The 25,628-nt window shown below is 37.2% G+C and overlaps 4 protein-coding genes across 24 annotated transcripts; 3 read left to right on the forward strand and 1 right to left on the reverse strand.

The window, feature by feature from the left end:
- Positions 1-4,424: 4,424 nt before the first annotated feature.
- LOC104786345 (protein RRP6-like 3) lies at positions 4,425-9,794 on the forward strand. 10 transcript variants are annotated; one of them, XM_010511717.2, is made up of 13 exons: positions 4,425-4,943; positions 5,023-5,267; positions 5,358-5,456; positions 5,594-5,677; positions 5,909-5,995; positions 6,114-6,234; positions 7,024-7,211; positions 7,290-7,328; positions 7,410-7,924; positions 8,009-8,513; positions 8,597-8,768; positions 8,894-9,227; positions 9,467-9,794. In XM_010511717.2, the coding sequence occupies exons 1-13, from the start codon at positions 4,703-4,705 to the stop codon at positions 9,528-9,530; spliced, it is 2,694 nt and encodes an 897-aa protein (XP_010510019.2). In that variant the 5' UTR covers positions 4,425-4,702; the 3' UTR covers positions 9,531-9,794. The 10 variants fall into 10 exon arrangements, with proteins under 10 accessions (XP_010510019.2, XP_010510021.2, XP_087305813.1 ...); XM_010511719.2 differs by having other exon boundaries at positions 4,508-4,943; positions 9,444-9,794; XM_087449687.1 differs by having other exon boundaries at positions 4,584-4,943; positions 7,027-7,211; positions 9,444-9,794.
- Positions 9,729-13,466, reverse strand: LOC104786346 (NEDD8-activating enzyme E1 regulatory subunit AXL). Its single transcript, XM_010511721.3, has 14 exons — positions 13,243-13,466; positions 12,941-13,113; positions 12,687-12,850; positions 12,466-12,576; positions 12,302-12,381; positions 12,011-12,161; positions 11,835-11,928; positions 11,461-11,549; positions 11,201-11,274; positions 10,945-11,107; positions 10,749-10,834; positions 10,487-10,573; positions 10,221-10,401; positions 9,729-10,110 (listed from the first exon to the last, which is right to left on the reverse strand). Exons 1-14 carry the CDS (start codon positions 13,308-13,310, stop codon positions 10,027-10,029), a joined length of 1,605 nt encoding a protein of 534 aa, XP_010510023.2. The 5' UTR covers positions 13,311-13,466; the 3' UTR covers positions 9,729-10,026.
- A 1,907-nt stretch (positions 13,467-15,373) lies between these two features.
- On the forward strand, positions 15,374-19,836 carry LOC104786347 (glutamate receptor 3.7). 2 transcript variants are annotated; one of them, XM_087449695.1, is made up of 7 exons: positions 15,374-15,748; positions 16,055-16,467; positions 16,566-17,890; positions 18,015-18,289; positions 18,381-18,412; positions 18,581-18,990; positions 19,069-19,836. In XM_087449695.1, the coding sequence occupies exons 2-7, from the start codon at positions 16,206-16,208 to the stop codon at positions 19,537-19,539; spliced, it is 2,775 nt and encodes a 924-aa protein (XP_087305821.1). In that variant the 5' UTR covers positions 15,374-15,748; positions 16,055-16,205; the 3' UTR covers positions 19,540-19,836. The 2 variants fall into 2 exon arrangements, with proteins under 2 accessions (XP_087305821.1, XP_087305822.1); XM_087449696.1 differs by having other exon boundaries at positions 15,417-15,748; positions 16,284-16,467.
- A 176-nt stretch (positions 19,837-20,012) lies between these two features.
- Positions 20,013-24,080, forward strand: LOC104786348 (glutamate receptor 3.5). Of its 11 annotated transcripts, none has more exons than XR_015556579.1 (7): positions 20,013-20,737; positions 20,942-22,293; positions 22,389-22,666; positions 22,775-22,806; positions 22,901-22,928; positions 23,017-23,310; positions 23,393-24,080. XR_015556579.1 is itself a non-coding variant. In XM_087449702.1 (7 exons), the coding sequence occupies exons 3-7, from the start codon at positions 21,412-21,414 to the stop codon at positions 23,879-23,881; spliced, it is 2,091 nt and encodes a 696-aa protein (XP_087305828.1). In that variant the 5' UTR covers positions 20,037-20,737; positions 20,942-21,292; positions 21,403-21,411; the 3' UTR covers positions 23,882-24,080. The 11 variants fall into 11 exon arrangements, 7 of the variants coding, with proteins under 7 accessions (XP_087305824.1, XP_087305825.1, XP_087305828.1 ...); XR_015556578.1 differs by having other exon boundaries at positions 20,026-20,737; positions 23,017-23,314; XM_087449702.1 differs by having other exon boundaries at positions 20,037-20,737; positions 20,942-21,292; positions 21,403-22,293; positions 22,901-23,310.
- Positions 24,081-25,628: the final 1,548 nt, after the last annotated feature.

Raw genomic sequence — 25,628 nt, forward strand, 5'->3', positions numbered from 1 at the left:
CTGTGTGTCGTGATGGGTAGTTGAGGATCTTGATCTTATGGGGTGAATTTTGAGAGATTTCATGCTCAACTCCACTTCAAAAAAGTTGTTGTGCTGCCAATTTAGATTTTTGAATTTTGGCTCCAATGTTTTAATTTGTATGTGATGAGCTTGTGAAAACCTTCTGTGAAGAGACATACTCACAGCGGATTAGTAGGACTTGACCCCTACAAAAGTTACAAATATCAATTTTAGGTTAAGTTTAATTTAGCTTAATTTGATAACGATTTAACGGAAAGGTACTTCATCTAGCTAGGTTTATATATCTTGGTAATATCAAGTTATAAACAATGTCGCGCAAAAACCAAAACAAGGCAGAAAGCATGTAATCTCTAGGAATCTAAAAACATAAACAAAAAAAAAAGTTATAGACGATAAACAAAAGCGGTACTGACGGAGGTGACGGGAGGGGCAATTGCGAGAGGGGACGGTCGGAATAAAGTACACGTGATAAGGTTCAGTTAATTTGAGATGTGTCACTCGTTTATTGGTTAGTCAGTTCATTAGATCCTGCTCAATCATGTGACGCTTTTCCGTTTTCCATCACGTGGCGCTGCGTTAAAGTATCAGCATGTGGATCCGACGTCACGAGTTTCTGCCACGTGTAATCCTTAGTTGTTTTTGTAATTTTTAATAATAAAAAAGGAGGAAGTGGTAGAACCAAGTTATTGGTAGAACCAAGTTAAAGTATTTCTTAGTAATAAATATAATAAAACAATAATTAATAACTTAAAATATTCAAAATTATTTTATATATCATAGAAATATAACATAAGATAACATACAACATTTAAAATTAAAACATAAAATGTTTTTAAAAAATGTCGTCTGCTTCACCGGAACCAAATCGACGACGAATCCATTAAGAATCAGATGTGGGAATCTTTCAAAAGAAAAGAAAGAAGTAACAAGACGATTTTGTGGAGAAAGAGATAGAAGAGAAAACTCGAAAATGAAATAGAAAGGCCAAAAAAAATTTACTCCATTAATCTCATTTCACCTTTCAACCCATTGATATTGCGCCACCTATCCTTAAGAAACGTTTCTTGTGATCCTAGAATAAGAAACGTTTTTTACAGTTCTTACATTTTGTTTCATTAATAATTAATTTCTCTAACTAAGAAATTTTTTAAGAAACAACTAAGAACCACCAATGAGGATAGTCTAACTTGTGTCCAAAACCAAAAAACAAATACCACATGACTTGAGGAGCTCATAATCAAAATAGTTCGGTCCGTTTTGGAAGTCGTTATATACATACATCCACATCCCCGTTTTAGTTGAACTGCATCGTGTCGTGTCTATATACTTTGTTGTTTCGTTCGATTTGTGGATGAGTAACCATTTAAACGATACATGTTTTCATCCCGGTATAAGGTAAAATGTATAGACTGTACTTACAAGAAACTTGAGATTCGTTTTCGACCTAAAAAAACAAAGTGATGGAACTTAGTAAAAGATGGCATAAACAATAAACAATGAGGTGACATCTCTAAGATTGGTGGCACTTTTATTTTGTAATCTTTTGGGTCATTTATATTTTATGGGATATATGTCCTAGCCAGGGAACACATATACGTTGTACAACGAGATGATTCATGACATGACAGTCATTTCATGCCCACAATACATTCATTAATTTCTGGATCTTTTCAATAAGTAATTCTTTTATCTCCGGTATACAGTATTTTTTTTGGACACTTCTGAAGCAGTTTTAAAAGAGATATAGCTGAAGTAATTGTTAATAGAAAATAATCATAAAAATATTTCATTGATGCTTGTGCTCATGAGACATGGCATCTGGTTGAAGGAGTCAGTTCAAATTTACTGATATAAACAAGCTGATAGAAAATGAATTTGTTTGAATCAATGTTATCCAGATTTATTTATACTTACTATAGACAAAGCTTCAGATCTCTCCTTGATAAGTGTTCTCTAATTATAGAGCTTATGGAATCTGCAAATATTTTTATGTTTTTTGTTTTCTCATACACTTACATTTGTTCTTCTTCATAGAATTGCCTGAAATTTACATTATATATGGTTCAATAATACGAGTATATATCTAATATATATTATGGTATTTACAAAAATAAAATAATCAAATTGTAAATGGCATACCAAAAAGTGAAGTAGTGACTACTGAGTTACGTTACATATGCATTAACATGTGCATGCAAATTATACATGAAATTAATATACAAATACACATGCACCAATAATTCAGGGAAACATAAATAATTTAGAGTGTGATCTAAGTATACGTACATACGCACCAACATATCCACCAGGCTGTCAATTTGGTAAAATCATAACGAAAAAATATACGGTTTTTTCTTTAGTAATGATATATATGATACCGGCTTCAACGAATTGATATCATGGTTGATTCAAATCACTAACCGAAATTAATGTGGAAAAACCGGTTTGGTTGTGCAAGGAATGACGCGAGTTAACACTGAACGAAACCTAAGTTAACTAGGTAGAAATACATTGTTTCCCCTTGCAATTATACAGTGGTAGGGAATTTAACCGGGTTCTAGATCTCAGATTAATCGAGAACCAAATATTAGCTTGATTGGGGTGTGAAGCTGGTCAAAACAGGTTTAATTCGTTAAGTAAGAACCTAAAAGGGATGTGTTAGGTTAGGTGCTTTGCTTGTAAGAGAGGAGACTTTGCAACTTTTTTAGGAACACCTAATTTATATGGTTGGTTTAAGTTGGTCTCCGGTCTTGGTACGAATCCTAAAGCTGCCATCTCCATATGCCAGGTTCTTGTTATACTTTGTCAAAAGGTATTTTGATTATATATATGAGCTTCTAACCGCAATCTTCTTTTGTGTTTGTTACGATAACTATCATAATTCGACATTTGATGCCGGCTTTATATTTTTGAATCCGGGCACACCCATATTATATCGCAAATACTCGTGGTCTTGGGGAAATTACAAGATATGTCCAAATTCAGTTATACAAAAACAAAAATAAAAAAATGAACAAATAAATATCGACCACAAAACGCTACAAAATGTACATGGCCATTCATCTTTACGGTTGTAGCTTCGAGATCAGCACGCACGTAGGCCCATGAGATCTCATTCATTATGCATCAATTTATTGATCTACCGATCGAGAAGTTTTTCTTTAGGGATAATTCTTCCTCGAAGGTCTTTAGTCAAACTTGAATCCTGCTAGCTGCTGGTGTGGATCGATGTGGTGGCAAATACTATAATTTAAGCGTATAGTCTTTTTAATTAGTACTATCATTTAGTCATTTTTATTAAAGTTGTAAGTAGGAGAAAAATCAAAGTCGTAAATTTCAAAACAGAAAATCAGATCAATGTTGTCCCCAAATTGCTCTCAAACTGCGATAAAGTCACGTGATAGAGAAAATGGTAAAATTGTATCGGAGGTTAAAATTTGAAACGTAAAGATGAAACAAAGTTGTTAAAAGATTTGATTCTTATTTAGATGTGCCCCGCTTTTAGAGAACCAAAAATGATCATGAAATAAATTCCCTGTTTTTATCTCTGTCGATCTCCCTTTTTATATTATATAAAGATTACATATACCATCATGTTGTTCTAACATTTTTTTTGTTTTTCTTTCTCCAAATATATTGCTGCCTACACCGCAAGTAAGCCAAATTAATTTTAGAGTTGTAACCAAAAAAATTCAATTTGTCAAAAAATAAAAAAAAAAATGAAAACCAAAACCAGGCTCGGCTCTCTTCGGTTTTCAGTTTCTTGTTGTTGTTTCATCCATAAATTGTTAAGAGATCACTACATTGTACGAATTGTAATTATAGGTCTTCGACCAAATCTTATACATATGTATAATGTGAAAGACTGAATTAGTAAGACGGTAACAAAAGGTCAAAACAATATATAGGATTATCTGTCTCACTGTCTGCTACAACGTATCGCTGACCAAAGCTTTGAACGTAAAATAATGGAATACTAGTGGGCATTGATAAATACAGCTGCATGAGGCTATATCATTATTTATTATCTGCTACAACGATTTCAATAGTTTTGTCTCGATTAAATATTAGACCAGAACCAGTATGGAGTCAATAGAAATAAATAAAGTAGCAAGTGAGGCCCCAAAACTTGCCATAACCCCTTCACACTCACCTCTCACTCTCAATGGCCCCAACTCCCCCCTAAATTTTATGCCTTCTTTGTCAATTAGCTTTTTTTCTTTTCTTTTGTCGTATATACATCTTTCCATATCTGACTTAACATTGGTTGATATTTTTAAATCATATAAATCTCTTAATGGAACAAACTATTTTTGGATTTGGGACTACACACATAGTTTTTAATTACGTTTATGGTTGATATTATAGGTGGAAATACGTCATGGACATGTACACATTAGGTCACGCAATCATATCACACACCATACAAAATATACAATTCTCTGCTACTCTAATAATTTTGTTTTGGGCCAAGGAAGCCAATTTTATGGACACACTTACTAATGGGCCTGTTTTATTTTAGCCTTTAGTCAAAACACGTGTCAGGATCTTAACGGTCTTATAAAAAGACACGTGTTAAGATCTTCATGAACCTTTGCCGCCCATCGTCTGCCGATGAGAAGACGGAGGAGGTGCCGCAGATTTGCTCAGGGAACAGAACACTAACTAACGAAAGCAAAACATGGAGGTCAAAGAAAAGGCCAAAATCGTAATTACAGTAGCCTCTCTTGTAGCGGTGACAGTCCTGATCGTGACGGAGTATCGCCGGCGCCGTCGTTACCGGAGGAAGCAAACATCTCCTCTAAGCTCTTGTTATCTGCATTCCGAGGTGAGACCACAGTTCGGATTCAAACGCGTGCTTGCAGATAACTCTTACTCTGAATTCAAACACTTGAAGCTCGATGATGCGTCTTCCTCTTCAGGTAGATTTGAATATCTCAAGTATATGATTGTGTATTTTGAATTTGTAATAGTTATATAAATTGAAATCAATCAATGCAGAGGAAGCTTCCAACTGTCACCATCCGTATGAATCTGAGATAACTGTTTTGTTAGAGAACACTCAGATTGAATTTGGGTTTTTGAGGGGAGAGTGTTCATTGGAAATGAGTGATTCTTATGTGTGGGTTGAGACGGAGTCACAGTTAAAGGAACTTGCTGAAGTATTGGCAAAAGAAAAGGTTTTTGCAGTTGATACTGAGCAGCATAGTTTGAGGTCCTTTCTTGGTTTCACTGCTCTAGTTCAGGTAACTACTATATAAGAACCGTTGTTGGGATTACTTGGTTTTACTTTTGAAGTTGTGATTTTTTTTCATTTTTTCCTCTGAAACTTGTAGATTTCTACACATGAGGAAGACTTTTTGGTGGACACGATTGCGTTACATGATGCAATGAGTATTCTTCGTCCTGTTTTCTCTGATCCGAATATTTGCAAGGTAAATTATTCAAATGAAGATGTGCAATGTTAGAAACATGTGGAATAAAACTTATGAAGAAGCACTTGTATGTTTTTGACTAGGTACTTTAGTTTGGCCAATGCATTTTCGAACAATAATCGCTGATTGTGTATTAGGTGTTTCACGGGGCTGACAACGATGTTCTCTGGCTTCAAAGAGACTTCCATATATATGTTGTGAATATGTTTGATACTGCCAAGGTATACATTCTATATTCTTCTTTTAAGTTTTAAGATTTGATATAATTGAAAGTCATTTGGAATAAGTGAGTATAGAAGAATATGAGTTCTGTTAGCTCAGCCAGTTTAGAGAATTCTGTTCTTTATTTTGTTATATGCATATACATATGTGTTTGTTTATATAGTAAAAGTAGACATGATGTTGTTGTTACTGTATTACTAAACTGCTTTTACTGAAATGCAAACAATCAGGCATGTGAGGTGTTGTCGAAGCCTCAAAGGTCACTGGCGTATTTACTCGAGGCAGTATGTGGAGTGGCTACTAACAAATTGCTGCAGGTGAGTCATTTAACATTTCGAACTCGCTAGTCTTCTGGCCATATCTTATTCTTCTCTATGCTAAGCTTGCCTCATAACATGTCTCACGTGATTTCTTTCTTTGACGTTTTCAATAAAGCGTGAAGACTGGAGACAACGTCCTCTGTCCAAAGAGATGGTGCAATATGCCAGAACGGATGCACACTATCTCCTCTATATTGCAGATGCTTTGACTGCTGAACTCAAACAACTAGCCACTGGTACGCATCTTTGCTATGGAGAAACATTTTTGTATATGATGGAAAAGTAAGGTTAACTTGTCGACAATGTAAACTATAATCTAGGTCTGGGCATTCGGTTAACCATTCGGTTTCGGTTCGGTTGTATTCGGTTTCGGTTATTTTGGATATAGTAATATAATAACCATTTGGATATTTTTAAAATTTCGGTTCGGTTCGGTTCGGTTTCTTTCGGTTCGGTTTCGGTTTGGTTATTTAAATAAATAACCATAACTAACATAAATTATATTAACATTAACCAAATAAACCAAATATAACCAAAACTAACCGAATATAACCAAAATTAACCAAATATATAATAACAAAAATACAAAAAAGGGAAAAATATTGATTCAATTTTACAAAATAGTATTTAACTTTGTATATTCAAAATAATAACATTTACATATATTGATTATTTAAAATATTTAATTGTTTTGAATCTAGAAATAATTTATATTTTAAGTTTATTTTATAGTTTGCATAATATTAAGTATATAATATTTGATATCTTCTAGGTTTTCGGATATTTCGGTTAACCATTTAATTGTCGGTTCGGTTCGGTTTCGGTTAGTTTGGATATAGATTTTTACTAACCATTCGGGTATTTGAAGAATTTCGGTTCGGTTTGGTTTTTTTCGGTTCGGTTTCGGTCGGTTATTTGGTTATCGGTTATTTTGCCCAGCCCTACTATAATCCAAGAAAACATGATTTTAAGGAGCGATATTGTTTGATTTTTGCAACAAAGTTCTAAAATATTAAATGTATCAGAAGATTCATCTAGCCCCGATGACAAATTCCATTTTCTTCTCGAGGCTAGTAGGCGGTCAAACATGACTTGTTTGCAATTGTACACGAAAGAAACTGAAGATTTTCCTGGGAGTGCTGCTGCTTCCTCGATAATTTATCGGCATTTAAACGGACACGGAGATACTTCTACCATCTCCTTGAACGCTGAAGTATGCCCATCCCTCATTTCATTATGTGTACCCAATTACTTTTGAAACATTATGTTGATGTTCGTGTTTTGATTTCAGGAGCTTGTTAGGAAACTTTGTGCATGGAGAGACTTAATGGTGAGTTAATTTTCCTGTTGTTTTCTTTAATTGTCCAAGTTCAAAATGTTTAGCTGCAAGACATTTACATTTTTTTTTCAGGCACGGATTCATGATGAAAGCACACGATATGTGTTACCTGACCAAGCTGTAGTCGCTCTTGCTTGTAAGCAGCCAACTACAGCTGAAGAGATATATGGTGCAATAGCTCATACTGATTTGGCTACTGAATCTTCTCCGAGCTTGAATTCCTCAGTTCAGTCTCCATATCCGGTTATTTGTAGTCATTTGGATGACATATATCAAATGATTCTGAACAAGTTGGCTAAGCTGGATGATATCTTACCGTTAGTTCTTAAGAAATGCTTGGGCAAAAATGGAACATGTCCAATTTCTGTCTTCAACTATTCCCTCTTGTTAAACTTCAAGACAAAGCTAAGTAGCCACTCTGCTCCCAAGCAAAATGGACATAAGAACTTCAAGCAGTTCACTCGTAAGGCATCACGAGAGCTTTTTGTCAAGAAATTTTCCTGCAAGGCTCCCGTTTATCACAATTGTCGAATATACGCAAATGATGGACGGTTGCTATGCTATTGTGATAAAAGAAAACTTGAATGGTAGATGATGATCTATTGTTGTATCTACACTCCATCAATAATTTTTGAGTAAAGAATCTCCTCTCTAATTAAGATATCTTACAGGTATCTGAATCGTGGACTTGCGAAGCTAGTCGAAGAAGATCCACCTGCGATAATGCTTTTGTTTGAGCCTAAAGGACGTCCAGAAGATGAGGGGAATGATTTTTATATCCAGACCAAGAGGAACATATGTGTTGGGTGTGGGGAAGGGAAACACTATCTGCGTTACCGGATAATACCTTCTTGCTATAGAGTTCATTTTCCAGAGCACCTAAAAAGTCATAGATCTCATGATATTGTTCTACTTTGTGTGGATTGTCATGAAGTTGCACATGCTGCTGCAGAGAGGTACAAGAAACAAATCGCCACAGAATTTGGAATTCCTCTTTTTGTTCGTAGAGTACTCGATTCAAAAGAAGCACAAGGGACGTCTTCGTTGATGGAAGATGAATCAACGGTTAACTCCGAGGATGCAGGTGTCTCTCCATTACTTCTTAGATCAGCTGCAATGGCGCTCTTACGACATGGGAACAGAATGCCATCAAGTCGCCGTGAGGAATTGTTGCAGGTGATGTGATCATCTAATTATTCAATAAATTGATTTTGACCAAGCATTCTGTTCTTGATGGTTTCTTTGGATTGTGAATATAGATTGTGAAGATGTATTACGGTGGACGGGACATATCTGAAGATGATTTGGAAAGAGCTTTACTCATTGGGTTGAGCCCTCACGAGAGACGAAAACGCGAAAGAAAGAAAGGGGTCTCCCTGAAACATTCTGCAGAGGTTGCTCGTTTGGACAAACAAGAAAATGGTAACAAAGGTAACCGTATGATAAATACTGGTCAAGTACATTGAAAATTGCATTGGTTAATAAACTGTAAATGTGTACTAGATAATGATTCTTTGTATCCACAAATACTGATGCAAACAACTTTGTATCTTTAGATAAAAACAATGATGACGAGGCTCCAGCAGACTCTGAGAAAATTATGAATGTAGAAAGGAGCACAGTTGCTGACGATAGTGGTGATGGGGGTACAAGTGAAGGAGATGGAGCTACTGAGCTAAATGATGCTCAATGTAATGGAAATATGTTGCACCAACAGAACTCCAAACTGTCTTTGCTAGGACATGGACCGCATGGGAAACAAATTGTAGAGTATCTGTTAAGGGAATATGGAGAAGATGGTGTACGAGATTTCTGTCAAAGGTGGAGAATAGTGTTTGTTGATGCTGTTCATCCTCGCCATTTACCTGGTGGTTGGAATGTTAGTCACAGGTAAACTTAATACTTAAAACCACATTTGCATCTTCTTTTTGTTAGAATACTTGAGTTTCTACCATGATTAGTACGCTTAACTCGCTCCACGACCTGATAGTTGGATGTTTATCATATATCTTGTTGACATAAGACAAGTTAACAACTTTGGTCTTAGAGAAACGAAAGTCTTCGAAGTTACTGAAATGCATTTGTCTGGACCTTGTTCTTTACAAGGGTTTGATTTTTGTTTTTGTCAGTGGCCGAAGAGACTTTGGCGAATTCAGCGTTTACAATCCCACAAAGAGACTCTCTACCGAATAACTTGCCAATGGAAAGTCTATTTCTGTTTCGTCTCTTCTTTCGTCGTCAATTTTGGTCCACTATCCAGGAAACGAGTCTGGATTGGCTTATTTTGTGATTCCTCAGCCGCATCAGTTATCTGTTGTATTCTTCTGTAGACCTGTGTACTATGTTTTAAGTCAAAGTTTTTGGATTATTAATTTGCTGTCTAGGCCTATATTTTGAAAAGATAACAGAACTTAGTTATACCAAACAGTAATACAAAAAAGGCTCTTTGTCCATCAATTAACACGAGCTCTTCGGTTTTGAACCGCGGCTCAAACAATCATCAATATACAAGAAGAATTCGAAACTGTTTCTATGAAGAAATGAGATCTAGTTAGTCTGGTGAATGGCCGAATGAAAACTCCAACTGGTGAATCGTTCCTTGTTGCAAAAAAGGGTTAAAGTTTTGATCTCAAAGTGAGGATAAAGATAGGTTGGAATTCTTCTGCAGCCACCAGTGTCTAAGAATCTTCTATAATGTCAAAGACTGAGACTTGTGATCAATGCCATTGAAGATGTAAGTTCCTGACATGGGAACAAACTGCTTCGTGATGAGCTGCAAACATAGGGAAACCGTAAAAGAGGTAAATTTTTAGTTTCACAATGTAACACCTTTAATACTACTGCCAGTGACCAATTTGAGAGACACATGGATATGAAACGAACCTTGATTACTTCTTGAGATGTGATTCCTCCTATGAGAGCAGCAACCACATGAAGCTCTGCAGCACCAAATCTACACATCTCATTGTAAAGCTCTTCCTGAAGCATATAGCCGTCACAACCCATTTCCCTAAGAAGACTCAGGGCAATATTTTTTAACTGGGCTACGTCATGGTCCATTAATCTGCTAGCAAAGAGACATGTTAAGACTCCAACAATGCCAGAATTGTTCGGATACTATCAACGTTTGCCAAACTGTGTTTTCTTACCCATCATCAAACTGTCCAGGAAACTTCTGATAGGTCGCAGCAAATCTATCAACAGCTCTAAGAAGAATATAAAATCCAATTGCGCTTCTGCAAAAGGAGTAAACAGAAAGTGGTAAGAGCCTTAATAGCTAACAGCATATCTCCAAACTGCTGCAACTGTAATATTATTTTTCAGTTCTGCAAGCATACTCCAGCAATATTTTTGTTACCACGGTTTCTGTGGTAATATGAAAAATATAAATTTCGATGAAGAAATTTGCACCTGTATTCCTCATCAGCCAAACACTTATGCAGTGCTGCTACAGAAGGAGTTCTGAACTCGTCTTCTATCATACGGTATCTGCATACCTACAAAGCACATATCCGAATGCTTTTAATTTACTCGAAACCACGCAATAGGTTTTAATCATACAGTACACATCAAATTGTAAGAAATTCCAGCATTCTCGGTGTCTCACCTTAAGTTTTCTTGCATTCTTGCAGAAACTCTTGATAGTTGGCTTTGAGATGCTACTTGGATCCTGACCAACTTTAACTAGAATGTTTTTTACTCTCTGCTCCATGGAAAGAAAATCAGCTTCAGCTTTGGAATAGTAGATGTTCTGCAAATTGATGTAGTGCCTGCAAAAGATACAATACAGCTAATATAGTATCTGATAAAGGTTATGGATGAATTTCATCCCTCTCCTGAAACAAATGAACAGGAGAACTAACTCTGTGGAAGATGTCATATCAGGGATGGAGCCTTCAAGTGGTACCTCCCCACCACCTTCATTTGAAAGAAACTCCTGCAAGTGATGCATATAATCAGTAGAATAAACATTAATGTCGATGGGAAGCAGAAAAAAAACTAACATGGATCGAAGAAACAATCTGATATACTAAATCCCTAACAAACGTTCTCAATTCCTTCCAAGTTTGGAATAACAATATGAAAGTATGCGTTCTGACATAAGGACTTTCAAGTTACGAACCTTGAGTGCTGCTACCATTACCCAAAAATATGAAGAGTTTGGGCCAACTTCAGCACAACTATCATTAATAATGTCTTGAGTATCTTGGCCTGGACAAAAAAAAAACAACAGGTTTAGGTCAATGTGAAAATAACAGTAATCGGCTCATGACATTTTTTCCAGTAGTTATTAAGAAACCTGACTTCATATTACAGTTAACCTAATGTTAAAAATAGTCAGTAATCAACCATGATTCATGAGGAAAGTTATCCATTTGGTTCTTGTAACAGTTTTTACAGTTGTCCAGCCGATTGCAATATTTTTGCATCCATAGTACAGAAAGGATAAGTTTAAAGGTCAAGTTTCAAACAAAGCCACAGGAGATATATACTTACTGATTCCTCTAGGAGCAAAAACTTTGAAAGCGGCTTCAGTGGCTTCTCTGTAGTTATCTTCATCCGGTGATACCATCCTGGACTTAACTAAAGCCTAAAGTTTCCAGGAATAAGAGAATAAATACAAGGAAACACAAGACAAGTAAAGTTTGCAGAGTAACAAAAAGTAAGGATACCTTAAATTCGTTTTTCTCTTCCCTAGTCGAGGGAAGGTTGCTGTTATGGGTTTGAGCCCATTCTTCAGCCACCTTGACAAGAATGACGATGTAAGGAATGTGCTTATGGGCAGCGGGTTCTGCTACATTTAGATCAATAGTCTCCACAAACCTGCAGATCATTGAATAAATAAGATTTTCTATTAACCGGTCACAAGTTAGACAACATGTAAACCTAAAAAAAATAATTTGCTCCTCAAGGTTAAAGGATGCCAAGAAAAGATAACGAGTGAGAAGATTGAAGCAGAGTACCTCTTCAGTTCAGGCCACGGATTATTCAAGCGGAGATCATCAAGAGAATGATCAGGCTTTGATTCGATAACAGTGTGCTCCTGATAGGAAAGAGAGGGCATGACTTAGCAGTTAGCAGAACATACCATGACCAGTGGCAAAGCACTCAACTACAATAACTTTACCTTAACACTGATGCGAACAAACCCAGTAAGGCCATAGGAGCGAGCAAAAACCAACATGACATTTGCTTCCCTGCAGATTCTATCTAGTTTCACCATTGAATCTTCCACTAGCTACAATCAACACATGGCAAATAAATAAAAAGGCAACGCTCTGTAATCCTAAAGAACTGATCATAGAAGCAAATATATATAGTTGGGCAGTTGAAAGAAAAGAGAAGTACCTGAGTGGCGACAACGAGAGTGAACTGAGAGAAGAAAGATGGGTCTTTTAGTATCAATGTGTCAGGATTCTCCTCAATAAAGTTGGTTTTAACAGCATCGTTAAGATCCTGAAGAAAGCCACAGACACACTTGGCCTTTGACTGACCAACGCTCTTCGCATCCACTGAAACATAAAACAAATCAACAATCTCAACAAAACAGAACCAAGTTTGTAAACGCATTGCGGAAAAAAAGATGTAAAAAGAAAAGATACCCATGAAATTGTTGCCAAGGTCGCCAATTTGAACTTTGGATCCGTCGACAATGGTGATACTTCCGATTCCACCAAGAACGAGATTCTTAAGAGCCTCAGAGCCAGTAGGGCCACAGTTTAGCAAACAGATACTCGCTGTTTCAAGAGCCGTTTGACCTAACTCTCCCCAGATCCTAATATTTTATTTTTTATAACCCCAAGACCATCAGAATTGAGTTTTTAAGGGGAAGGAATGATGAAAAGAAACAGAGGAGAAGTAGAGAGAGTTTGGGGGGTTTTGGGGGAGAGGAGAAAGAGTATACCTGAGTTGACGATCGTACTTGGTTTTCTTGGGTTCCGCCATTGTTGGTTCTTGCTCGAGCCTTTTCATGGGGGGGGGGGGGGTTTTGTCAGTGGTTCGGGTCTCAACTCAACTACAAGGAAGAGAGAGAAGAAAGAGGAAAGGCTTTGGCTTTTTTTAATGAGAGAGAGAGAGAAGAGAACCTTTGACAAGTAAAGTTACCTCCTTTCTTTATTTCCTTCCTTCTTTTTATTTATTTATTAAAATTCTCATATTTAGAGGTAAAAATTATAATTTTCTCAAATTTAGGCTTTATTATTGTAAAATACCTTATCAAATTAGTTAGAATATGTTATTATAAAATCATAATTTATCTTTCAAATAATTAAGATTATTATTTATATAATAATTTTCAGATTTACATAAATACATCAAAAATTAGTTAATATCATTTATACAATAAATGACATAGCTCTATAAAAAAATACATATGTAATTTTATTAAATTTTGTTTTAATGAATCTTGATAGAAAAATGTTCAGTGTAACAACTCTTGAAGATTGAAAAGAAAAAAAATCTTTGATCAAAAAATAAAAAAAGGGATTTTGACTTTACCAGCTACCACATCACTCTGTTCCTAATAAGGAAAAAACTTTGAAAATTAGAAAATATATATATTATTTATCAATGACAAAATTAAGGGGGAGGTATTGAACCATGATTTTAGAAGATTTTGGATTTTTTTAAAAATCAGGTATTATTCAACTTGTGATTTTAAAATCTTTACACAAATACCATGTTATTCAATTTGGAATTTACATAAAATCATTTAAAATAATTCACAATCTCTTGTTATTCAATCAATGATTTATAAAAGTCATCAAATCTACTGTTATTCAAATTTAACAAGTACTTTTAAAAATACTACTAAAAGCTGATTTTGAGAGATTTTGGATGCATTTTTACTTGAAAATTAGGAATGAACAAATCTCACATCTGAAAGTGTTATTTTGAAGGATTTGACAAATACTCTCATCGTTCCTTTCGTCAAAAAAAAAAAAAACCCAATTTTTTTTGTCGTTCTTCACTTTACCAAAACAGAGCTTCAATGGAGGAGGGATTCTCTTTTCAGTTTCATATTGAACCCAGATTTTGATTCTTCAATCAATTGTATATCTTTCACACTTCTTCTTCAAATATCATACTCTCGCTCTTAGTTGCATCTCCCTTAAGAACAATAAATCTCTTAACCTGGAGATTATTTTTGAAACATTTTATATTATTTAAAACATGAGAGAGTCGAAATCGTTAATCGTTGTTCTGTAATTAGGAATTTAAAATGTGTTTAAAGTTTAGACTTTAGATCATTAGGTCTTATATAGAACAATGGCTATAGCCGAAATATGCTTGGTGACTGGGATTTACTTGGTGGATGCAATCATCATATCTCCTCCCACATACTCAATCTAAACATTTGTTATTATTTTTTTATTTCTCTTCTGTTCTCGATTATGCGGGTTAAAGAACAACTCATAAAAGAGAGCATCAAAAAGTGAATAAAAAGTTGTTGTGGAGGTAAACGTTTCCAAAAATCTCTTTGACCCATACCAAATACTCCAAAATCTCCTAACAAATCTCATAAAATTATCACTAATATTTAATTATTAAAATTAAAAATCTTCTAAAACTCCATTAAATCGTTAGATATCTTTCAAAGTCTCACAAAAACTAAAATCCACCAAATCTCTCAAAATGCTAATCCAATACCCTCCTCTAACTAAGCAAAATAAGAAAATTCTTCACAGTTGTTGACAAAAAGAAAGAATAAAATTCTGAAAAGAAATATAATGATTATATATCAAACAAAAGAATGTTTAACACATGGTTTTTTTTTCTTTAACATCTTACTTTATTAACTTGAATTCAAAGATTACATAGTTATCAATAAACATAAAAATAAGAAATAAAACTTTTAAAATAAATATAATGATTATTTATATAGAAAAAAATGATTAGCACACCAGCCTGTTATATTTTTTCTTAATTTTTTTTTATATTAGTAAGTAATATAATCATAATTAAAATTTCACAAAATGGGCCGTTAAATGTAGGGCCTAATAATATAAATGGGCCCCACTGCTAAACAAAAAAACAAACGGCTGCTGTGTTTTGTTTAGTAGCATCAACCACTGTTCTACACAAGTCTAGGGATAGGACCTGTGTGAGCTGAGAGCTTCTTCAGTCACACGTTTCTCTTTCTCTTTCTACTACTCTACTGTACTCTGTTTCTTCTATTCGATTTGTTTCCGAGAAAAAACGAAGATGATGACTCTCTCTCTCTCTCTCTCTTTGGGCGTCGTGTGCCTTTAAGAATCTCCTGTCAATCAATGGGTTCTTTTTTTAAAAGTTCTTGACTTCTCCTTGTTGATAATTCGTTGCTTTGTCGTAAAATTTTCCCCTTTATATTAACTTATGCCTGCCAAGTGTTTGCGTATATTCCAAAGAGAATCTGAAGGTTGCTCAAAGAGGTAAAGAGAATCTCTCTCACTATTCTACTGTTTTCTTGTTTCCTAATCTTGTCTTTTCGACTTTGTTATCTGGCTCTGCTATCTTCTTCTCATGAATTGATTCAAAAACCTCATCTTTCTCATATTTTTCTTATGATCGTTTGATGTTGTGTTTGTAAATTAGTCTCGTAACATAACCACATTGTTGCCTTCTTTTAGCTATTTAATAAAAATAAAAATTAGATTCGACTTTTGAGTTTGCTATTGGCTTAGATCTTGATTCGATTTTTTTTTTTTTATAATCAGTAATCATATTTGATTCTACAGGTCAAAGTTGGAAACTTTTTTTACCATTCTTCTCATCCTCAATGCTGAATGAATGAAGAGTCGCTAGATTTAATATGAGATGGTTCTGGTTCTAGTTCTAGTTCCAACACAAACTGTTTGAACTGTTCCTTAGTTTGATTGCGTTGTCTCCATGGGACTGGGCATTGACCCATTTGTGGCTATTACGGCCCTGATTTTGGCCTTTCTGGTGGTTCCTATGGGTTGCCAGAGGCCTGAAGTGGTGAACCTCGGTGCGGTTTTTGCTTTTGACTCGGTTATCGGAAGAGCTGCTAAAGTAGCTCTCGAGGCAGCTGTCTCCGATGTCAATGCTGACTCAAGCGTTCTCAATGGAACGAAGCTACGGCTGCTCATGGAGGATTCTGTTTGCAATGTCTTTCATGGGTCTATAGGAGGTACGTTTTTATTTCTACCAGATGCTAATAATGCATTGAATAATATAGGCCTCAGACTAAGGGCCTGGTTTAAGCTTCAGTGGTTGTTGTTTTTGCAGCTTTTAAATTGCTTGAGAAAGACGTGGTGGCTATGATCGGTCCACTATCATCCTCTGTTGCTCATACGATGTCGGACATTGCCAAAGGGCTCCACTTTCCTCTTATTTCTTTTGCAGCAACTGATCCAACTCTTTCTGCTCTCCAGTTTCCCTTCTTTCTTCGGACTACACCTAATGATGCCCACCAAATGTCTGCCCTTGTGGAACTGATCGCTTTCTATGGATGGAAAGAGGTGATATCAGTATACTCAGATGATGAGCTCGGAAGAAATGGAGTTGCTGCTCTTGATGATGAACTGTACAAGAAAAGATCCAGAATTTCCTATAAAGTGCCTCTCTCAGTCCATTCTGATGAAAAATTCCTTACGGAAGCTTTAAAAAAATCCAAGTCCATCGGTCCTCGAGTTTATATTCTTCATTTTGGTCCGGACCCATCGCTCAGAATTTTTGATATAGCGCAAAAGCTGCAGATGATGACCCATGAATACGTGTGGCTCGCCACAGACTGGCTCTCAGTTACCTTAGATTCTTCTTTGAGTGACAAAGGTACTCTAAAACGTCTTGAAGGAGTAGTGGGGCTTCGTCAACACATCCCAGAATCAGTAAAGATGCAACAATTCACACATAAACTGAAGAGCAACATATCAATGAATGCCTACGCATTACATGCCTATGATACAGTGTGGATGATTGCATATGGAATCGAGAAGTTGCTAAATGAAGGAGTCAACATTACCTTTTCTTACTCCGAAAAATTACTTCATGCAAAAGGAACGAAACTGCACCTGGAGAAAATCAAGTTTTTCAACAGTGGGGAGCTACTACTTGAGAAACTTCTGAAGGTAAACTTCACTGGTATAGCCGGTCAAGTTCAGTTTGGTTCTGGCCGAAACGTCATCGGCTGTGACTACGAAATCATCAATGTTGACAAAACTGGTGTTCATACTGTGGGCTTTTGGTCAAAAAATGGTGGCTTTTCGGTTGTACCCCCAAAATTCCGAGATTCACAGAACAAGACTAGCTTAGTTTCTGATGAAAAACTTGGAGACATAACCTGGCCTGGTGGTGGCCATGGAAAGCCACGTGGTTGGGTCATTGCAGATTCTGCAGATCCATTGAAGATTGTTATCCCAAGAAGAGTGAGTTTTGTCGAGTTTGTGACCGAAGAAAAGAACAGTAGCCATCGCATCAAAGGATATTGCATCGACATCTTCATTGAAGCATTGAAGTTCGTCCCTTACAGTGTTCCTTACATATTTGAGCCATTCGGAAATGGCCATTCGAGTCCTAATTACAACCAGCTTATTCAAATGGTCACGGATGGCGTAAGTATCCACTTCAACAACGTTCAAAACTTATACAGAAAGCCTCAAAGATCACTAAACATTTCCAGAGTAACTTTAACTGAGATAATGGTTGGGCATTTCCTTGTTTTTCCATTTGTTTCAGGTATATGATGCAGCTGTTGGGGATTTTGCAATAGTCCCAAGCCGGTCAAAATTAGTAGATTTCTCGCAGCCATATGCTTCCACAGGCCTTGTGGTGGTGATTCCAGCTAATGACGACAATGCGACTTGGATTTTTCTGAGACCCTTCACCATCCGGTTATGGTGCGTCGTTCTAGTTTCATTCATGGTTATTGCAGTAGTCATTTGGATCCTCGAACATCGCTTCAATGAAGATTTCAGAGGGCCACCCCGAAGACAACTCGTCACAATGATGTTGTAAGTTCAGCTTGTAATATTTTTTCACTGAAGTTGATAGTTCCTTCTTGGGGTTTTATCTGATACATCCAGTCTGATTTGTCCCTTTCAGGTTCAGCTTCTCAACTCTTTTCAAGAGAAACCGTGAGTAGCCTTAATATTATCCATATTTCTTCAAGAACCATTAAGCAAGAGAAAAACACAAGTTTAGACTTACATTTGAGAATTTGTCTGATACATATTCGACTCTCTATTGAGTTTTCTATTAACTCACGTCAGTAGTCTTTCTGTTTTATCCTGTTATTTCAACAGAAGAAGATACGATAAGCAATCTAGCAAGACTAGTGATGATTGTATGGCTCTTTCTATTGATGGTTCTAACCGCTAGCTACACAGCAAACCTCACCTCAATCCTCACAGTTCAACAGCTTCCCTCTGCCATTACCGGAATCGATAGCTTGCGGGCAAGCGAGGTGCCTATCGGTTACCAGGCTGGGACGTTCACATTGGAGTATTTAACCTACAGTCTTGGCATGGCTCGGTCTAGACTGGTCCCACTTGACTCACCGGAGGAGTATGAAAAGGCTCTAAAGCTGGGGCCAACCAATTGGGGAGGTGTGGCTGCCATTGTCGACGAGCTCCCGTACATCGAACTGTTTCTAGCAGAACGAGCAGGCTTCAAGATTGTCGGAGAGCCCTTTATGCACCGTGGTTGGGGATTTGTAAGTACGTTTTTCATGTTTCTTTTAATCAGAAACGAATCACGTAAAGATTTGAACTTGTTCTTTTTTGGTTAACAGGCGTTTAAGAGGGATTCTCCACTGGCAGAAGATATGTCAACAGCTATCTTGAAACTCTCTGAGACCAGGAAACTGCAAGAGATACGGAAAAAATGGTTATGCAAGATGAACTGCGCAGAGAAATCAGATTGGAACCCAGAGCCAAACCAGCTACATCTCAAGAGCTTCAAAGGGTTGTATCTTGTCTGCATTGCAATCACGGTCTCTGCGTTTTTGGTGTTTGTTCTCAGGATGATACGCCAGTTCGTGCGGTACAGACGGATGGATAGGACATGCTCTACTCCTCGCGCTTCTTGGTCGGCTTCTCCTACGATGCGGCTTAGAGAACTGGTGTTTGATTTTGTGGAGTTTGTGGATGAGAAAGAAGAAGCTATCAAGAGAATGTTCAGGAGTGATGACTCTAATAACAATAGCAACACATCTCATGTTGTGGAAGTCCAAGAAGCTGATTCTGAGGTACCACGAAATTGATGAGTAGATTACACTCTATAGGAAAAAAAACTGTTATTATGTATACGAATTGTACGCAATTAGATATGAGCTAACATGTAAGTCAATACTCGAATCTATGTTCATTAGATTTGAGTATTGTATAACCTAGCAACATAAAATGCTGGTGAGACAGAACCAGTGATCATACTACCACGATTTATAGCAGCTAATATATTGTATAGATTCTTAGGAGCTAAACATAGTTAGTAGTTTATATGGCATTGACTTTATCTGATAAGGATTTGGTACTCTAATAAAATACCAAAACTTTCAAAAGCTTCCAAGTTTGAATATATAAAAAAGCTTGTCAGAATTGAAAGGAAAAAGGTTGGATCTTTGGATGTATATGTACGTCTATTGTACACATTAATTCCTTTTTTAAATCATTGCCACGTTCAATGAAATATGAACTCATGAAACTTTTCTTTTACTCAACTTGGTATGCTAAATTGTTTTGTCTGACCCACTATTTGCTATTTTATTGGGATTTATTTCTTCTCTCTATTGTTGTTTATCGCTACGTCCATGAAGTTTGCGTTCATTGAGTTGAATTATTAAACTATGATTCTTTTTTATATATTTCTGAACCGTCTCTGAGATGGTTTCAGTTCTGTTTCTTGATCAGTACAGAATCCAATACAATTATATACACACGTATATATATGTAAAATCTAAGTTTTGATTCTTGGTTCGATCCAATGTTCACTACCCTTTTGTCTTTTTGTCTGACCCATATATTTATGTCTTGATGTTGATGTTAAAATCTATGGTCGTGAATGCTTCTTGGACCAGATTTTTTCTTTTTGTCTTTAAACTCAGAATCGTCATCTCATGAGCCCGTAAAAACCAGTCCTTTCTGATTAAAAGATGGGTTTTTTCGTGATGATGAGATGTTGTAATTCCATGGGACTTATGCTCCTCCTATGTGTTTTTGGTTTCTGGGTTTTACCAACGAAAGGTGCTGGTGGAGAAAGTTTCTTAAATAACTCTTCTTTGCCAAGCTCTATCAACGTTGGAGCTCTGTTTACTTATGATTCTTTCATTGGAAGAGCGGCCAAACCCGCGTTTGTGGCTGCCATTGAAGAAGTTAATGCTGATCAGAGTATTCTCAGGAACACCAAACTCAATATCGTCTTCCAGGACTCAGACTGCAGCGGATTTGTTGGCACCATGAGAGGTACTTTTCGTTAACTGTTAGTTATACTTATAACTGAAAGTTGCTTGTGAAATTGTCCCAATGAAGCTGGGTTTGTATAGTAAATGTGGGTATTATTGCTGAGCTTGTCTTGTTAAACCTCTGGTTCAAATCTTCTTTTGGCACATGGAATGTTATTCTCGAAATGAGGAAGGTAGATTGGTGATATGGTTTCTTATGGTGTAGCTTTGCAGCTAATGGAGAACAAAGTGGTTGCAGCCATTGGTCCACAATCTTCAGGACTTGGTCACATAATCTCCCATGTGGCTAATGAGCTCCATGTACCTCTCTTGTCATTTGCAGCAACAGACCCTACTCTTTCTTCGCTTCAGTTTCCTTATTTCCTTCGTACCACACAGAACGACAACTTCCAGATGAAAGCAATCGCGGATTTTGTATCCTATTGTCGGTGGAGAGAAGTTGTTGCGATCTTTGTGGATGATGAGTATGGTAGGAATGGGGTATCTGTTTTGGGTGATGCTTTAGCCAAGAAACGTGCCAAGATCTCTTACAAGGCTGCAATAACACCTGGTGCAGGTAATAGCTCAATCAGTGGCTTATTGGCTTCTGTTAATCTGATGGAATCTCGCATCTTTGTTGTTCATGTGAATCCTGATTCGGGTTTGAACATATTCTCTGTCGCCAAGTCTCTTGGAATGATGGGAAGTGGCTATGTCTGGATCACCACTGATTGGCTTCTTACAGCTTTGGATTCAATGGAACCGTTGGATACCAAAACTATGGATCTCTTGCAAGGAGTGGTTGCTTTTCGCCATTACACACCTGAGAGTGAAAAAAAGAGACAGTTTCAAGCAAGATGGAAAAACTTTAGATCCAAGGAGAGTTCAAGAAGTGATGATGGCTTTAATTCTTACGCGCTGTATGCTTATGATTCTGTTTGGTTAGTAGCTCGTGCTCTTGATGTTTTCTTCAGCCAAGGCAATACAGTGACTTTCTCTAGTGATCCTAATCTGAAAAATACCAACGACAGTAACATTAAGCTATCAGCACTTGACGTTTTCGATGAAGGGGAGAGGTTTTTACAGACCATTCTTGAGATAAACTATACAGGTCTGACCGGAAAAATCGAGTTTGATTCAGAGAAAGACAGGATTAATCCAGCGTACGATGTTCTAAACATAAAAAGTACAGGTCCACAGAGGGTTGGGTACTGGTCGAATCATACAGGTTTCTCAGTTGTGCCACCGGAGACATTATACTCTAAGCATTCAAACACATCTGCAAAAAACCAACGTCTCAATGAGATCATATGGCCAGGGGAAGTAATAAAGGCACCTCGGGGTTGGGTTTTCCCTGACAATGGAAAGCCGCTCATAATCGGGGTGCCTAACCGTGTGAGCTACAAATACTATGCTTCTAAGGACAATAACTCGCTTGGTGTTAAAGGCTATTGCATTGACATCTTTGAAGCTGCGGTTCAATTGCTTCCGTATCCTGTTCCACGTACTTATGTACTATACGGGGACGGGAAGAGAAATCCTTCATATGACAACCTCATAGGTGAAGTTAATGCAAATGTGAGTCTTACTTATTCTTTCATTTACTCAATCAGGTACACGAACAAGTATACTAACATGTCTACTGTTTTTTTCTTTCTGTTTTATGTATCTAGAGTTTCGATGTAGCTGTTGGAGATGTTACAATCATTACAAACAGAACCAAGTTTGTAGATTTTACGCAGCCATATATGGAATCAGGGCTTGTGGTGGTAGCTCCAGTGAAGGGGGCCAAGTCTAGTCCTTGGTCGTTCTTGAAGCCATTCACTATAGAGATGTGGGCTGTGACTGGCGCCCTTTTTCTCTTTGTTGGAGCAGTCATTTGGATTCTTGAACACCGTTTTAACGAAGAATTCCGTGGACCTCCTAGGCGTCAAATCATTACTGTCTTCTGGTTAGTTCCACATAATTAGTGAATAGACGCAAAACTTATTTTTATAAGTTTAAGTTTAAGCGCTAACGGTTTGCTTTGTCCCTTTCTTTCTGGTCTTCAACGTTGCAGGTTTAGCTTCTCAACAATGTTCTTCTCTCACAGTATGTACACAATTACACATAAACATTAAAGTGACGAAAATTTCAATAACCAAGTTCTCAAGTTGTTTATCCTTCTTCCTTTCTTGGTCACCAGGGGAGAACACAGTGAGCACGCTGGGGAGGTTTGTGCTACTCATATGGTTATTTGTGGTGCTAATCATCAACTCGAGTTACACTGCGAGTCTCACTTCAATCCTCACTGTTCAACAGCTAACATCACGGATAGAAGGAATGGACAGTCTAATAACAAGTAACGAAGCCATTGGAGTCCAAGACGGTAGCTTCGCGTGGAAATATCTGGTCAATGAACTTAACATAGCTCCATCAAGAATCATGCTGTTGAAAGACGAAGTAGAATATCTCTCTGCTCTTCAACGTGGTCCTAGAGGCGGTGGCGTTGCAGCCATAGTTGACGAGCTTCCTTACATTAAAGCCCTCTTGTCAAACAGCAACTGCAAGTTCCGTACAGTTGGACAGGAGTTCACCAGGACAGGCTGGGGATTTGTATGTAAACTCCAAACTCAAATTCTTTAAGATCAGTCTCTTTTCAAAACTTTGCTCATTGGATCTTAAACTTTATTTTCAGGCGTTCCAGAGAGACTCTCCTCTAGCTGTAGACATGTCGACTGCGATCCTGCAGCTGTCCGAAGAAGGGAAACTCGAGAGAATCCGAAAGAAATGGCTTACCTACGACCACGAATGCACAATGCAGATTTCAGACACAGAAAACTATCAAATCTCGGTACAGAGTTTCTGGGGACTCTTCTTGATCTGTGGCATCGTTTGGTTGATTGCACTCACACTCTTCTGCTGGAAAGTGTTCTGGCAATACCAAAGGTTAAGACCAGAAGTGAGTGATGAAGAAAGGACGAGCGAAGAAGCTGGTTCTTCTTCTAGACCAGGGAGAAGTTTGAGAGCTGCAAGTTTCAAGGATTTGATCAAAGTTGTTGATAGGAGAGAAGCAGAGATCAAAGAGATGCTTAGGGAGAAGAGCAGCAAGAAACTCAAAGCTAGCCAAAGCTCAGCTGAGAATTCGCAGTCAAAACATTCTGAAACCTCCATAGAGGCGGTTTAGATAGATACACAATTTGTGTAAATGACTACAGAGGGATAACATTACTTAGAAAGGTACATAGATTTATTTATCATAAGGTCCTTTAGAAAGATGGAGACAGGACAATACATAGAACAGAGATAAAAGTGCAAATTTTTCCATACCAATCTCACAAGAGGAACAAGTGAACTGAATCATGAATAAAGAGCATTTGTAAAAATGGAACTCTGTGGAACTGAATGGTTGTTTTTCCAGGCCCTTTGTTTATGTTTTAGCCTTATAAAGTAGTCTCTCTTCAGTCTTCATTGAGTAAGCCACAATCTTTAAATTGTTACCGAATGACATACCGGTCTAAATTCAACCTCAATCTCTTACATTATGGGCATGATCCATCTTTTGTAAGTTTCACTGATAACAAATAAAGTAATCTATTTTTATCTTGAAAACTGACTATTTTAAAATTGCTTTCGCTAAAATAAGCCTAAAGCTCTAAATTCTAATTTACCACTGAATCGAACCGGAATAATAGCAGCCGGTTAAACCGGTTCGGTTTAATTAAGAATTCGTCAATTATTAATTAGCCGGATTTTATTTTTTTTTTGTTTTTGCAGTTGCAACCCTTCATGTAGAATTCGGTGCCGGTGATATGTAACCCTAGCACAGGAGAATTCTTACCTTTACCAAAAGTGAAGACGATGGAAAGTTAATGTGAGCAACTTTTTGGGATATGATCCGATTGGTAAACAATTCTAGGTATTGTCCATGACCTGGCCATGTCATGTAAGAAGACGAAGGGTGTGTGAGGAGCACCAATACCTAGAACAGAGACCAAAACGACGTAGCTTTACAAAAAGGATTATTGGGACCATGGCCCAATACATTCCCAAAGCCCATTCCAGCTCAACGGCTACCTGTGAAACACGACAAAGAAAAGCAGAAACCAACACCTTCAGACCGTACGACGATGACGACCAAGAACCGATTTGCAGCTCTCGAATCCTGCGGTGACAATGAGTCCACGTGACAATCATCAAGTGAATAGAAAAACCTAGAACCTAGGTTAAACTCTCAGCTTCTCTTGTATCCTAATATATAAAGGAACAAGGCATTGTATTCTAAAATAATCGATTGTCTTAATAAAAGAAGTAGTCTTTCTCTCTTCTCTGTTTTCTCTGTTTCTTTCTACATGGTATCAGAGCCATGGAAGGAACCATGGAACCCTATGCTTCTCCATCTTTACACATTTCAAACTGCGTCACTATAAAACTCAACGAACAAAACTACATCATCTGGAAGTCACAGTTTGAATCCTTTCTTCGTACACAATCTCTTCTTGGCTTTGTCAACGGTGCTTCCAAACCACCTGATGAGAAGATACCTGTTCGTAACAACAACAACGGCAAAGTCGAAGACATACTCAACCCTGATTTTGAGAGCTGGTCCAGATCTGACCAAGTTGTTAAGGCATGGCTGCTCGGCTCAATGACTGAGAATGTCCTGCGACTAGTGATTGGATCCACCACTGCTCAGGAGGTATGGGACACTTTAATTTCTCACTTCAACCGAACTTCATCCTCTAGGTTATTTGAGTTACAACGACGTCTTCAGAATGCTGAGAAACTAGATAAAAGCATGTCTGATTATCTTAGAGGAATCAAGGATATATGTGACCAGTTAGCCTCCATAGGAGATCCGGTTAGTGAGAAAATGAAAATCTTTGCAGCTCTAAGAGGTTTGAGTCGAGAATACGAACCTATCATCACTGTTA

Source organism: Camelina sativa, chromosome 5 (assembly GCF_030686135.1).
Source record: "Camelina sativa cultivar CO46 ecotype springtype chromosome 5, ASM3068613v1".
NCBI lineage: Eukaryota > Viridiplantae > Streptophyta > Magnoliopsida > Brassicales > Brassicaceae > Camelina > Camelina sativa.

Bases quoted from the DNA above. Each gene is read 5' to 3' on its own strand.
- LOC104786346 (XM_010511721.3), bottom strand. From the start codon at position 13,310: ATGAAAAGGCTCGAGCAAGAACCAACAATGGCGGAACCCAAGAAAACC. The intron at 11,108-11,200 runs GTTAGTTCTCCT...TATCTTTTGCAG, and splicing joins GATATGACATCTTCCACAGA to GCACTACATCAATTTGCAGA. The intron at 10,574-10,748 runs GTGCAAATTTCT...CTCCTTTTGCAG, and splicing joins TTGGCTGATGAGGAATACAG to AAGCGCAATTGGATTTTATA.
- LOC104786347 (XM_087449695.1), top strand. From the start codon at position 16,206: ATGGGACTGGGCATTGACCCATTTGTGGCTATTACGGCCCTGATTTTG. The intron at 18,290-18,380 runs GTAAGTTCAGCT...TGTCCCTTTCAG, and splicing joins CAACTCGTCACAATGATGTT to GTTCAGCTTCTCAACTCTTT. The intron at 18,413-18,580 runs GTGAGTAGCCTT...TTATTTCAACAG, and splicing joins AACTCTTTTCAAGAGAAACC to AAGAAGATACGATAAGCAAT.
- LOC104786348 (XM_087449698.1), top strand. From the start codon at position 20,428: ATGGGTTTTTTCGTGATGATGAGATGTTGTAATTCCATGGGACTTATG. The intron at 20,738-20,941 runs GTACTTTTCGTT...CTTATGGTGTAG, and splicing joins ATTTGTTGGCACCATGAGAG to CTTTGCAGCTAATGGAGAAC. The intron at 22,807-22,900 runs GTATGTACACAA...CTTGGTCACCAG, and splicing joins AACAATGTTCTTCTCTCACA to GGGAGAACACAGTGAGCACG.
- LOC104786345 (XM_010511717.2), top strand. From the start codon at position 4,703: ATGGAGGTCAAAGAAAAGGCCAAAATCGTAATTACAGTAGCCTCTCTT. The intron at 4,944-5,022 runs GTAGATTTGAAT...CAATCAATGCAG, and splicing joins TGATGCGTCTTCCTCTTCAG to AGGAAGCTTCCAACTGTCAC. The intron at 5,457-5,593 runs GTAAATTATTCA...ATTGTGTATTAG, and splicing joins CTGATCCGAATATTTGCAAG to GTGTTTCACGGGGCTGACAA.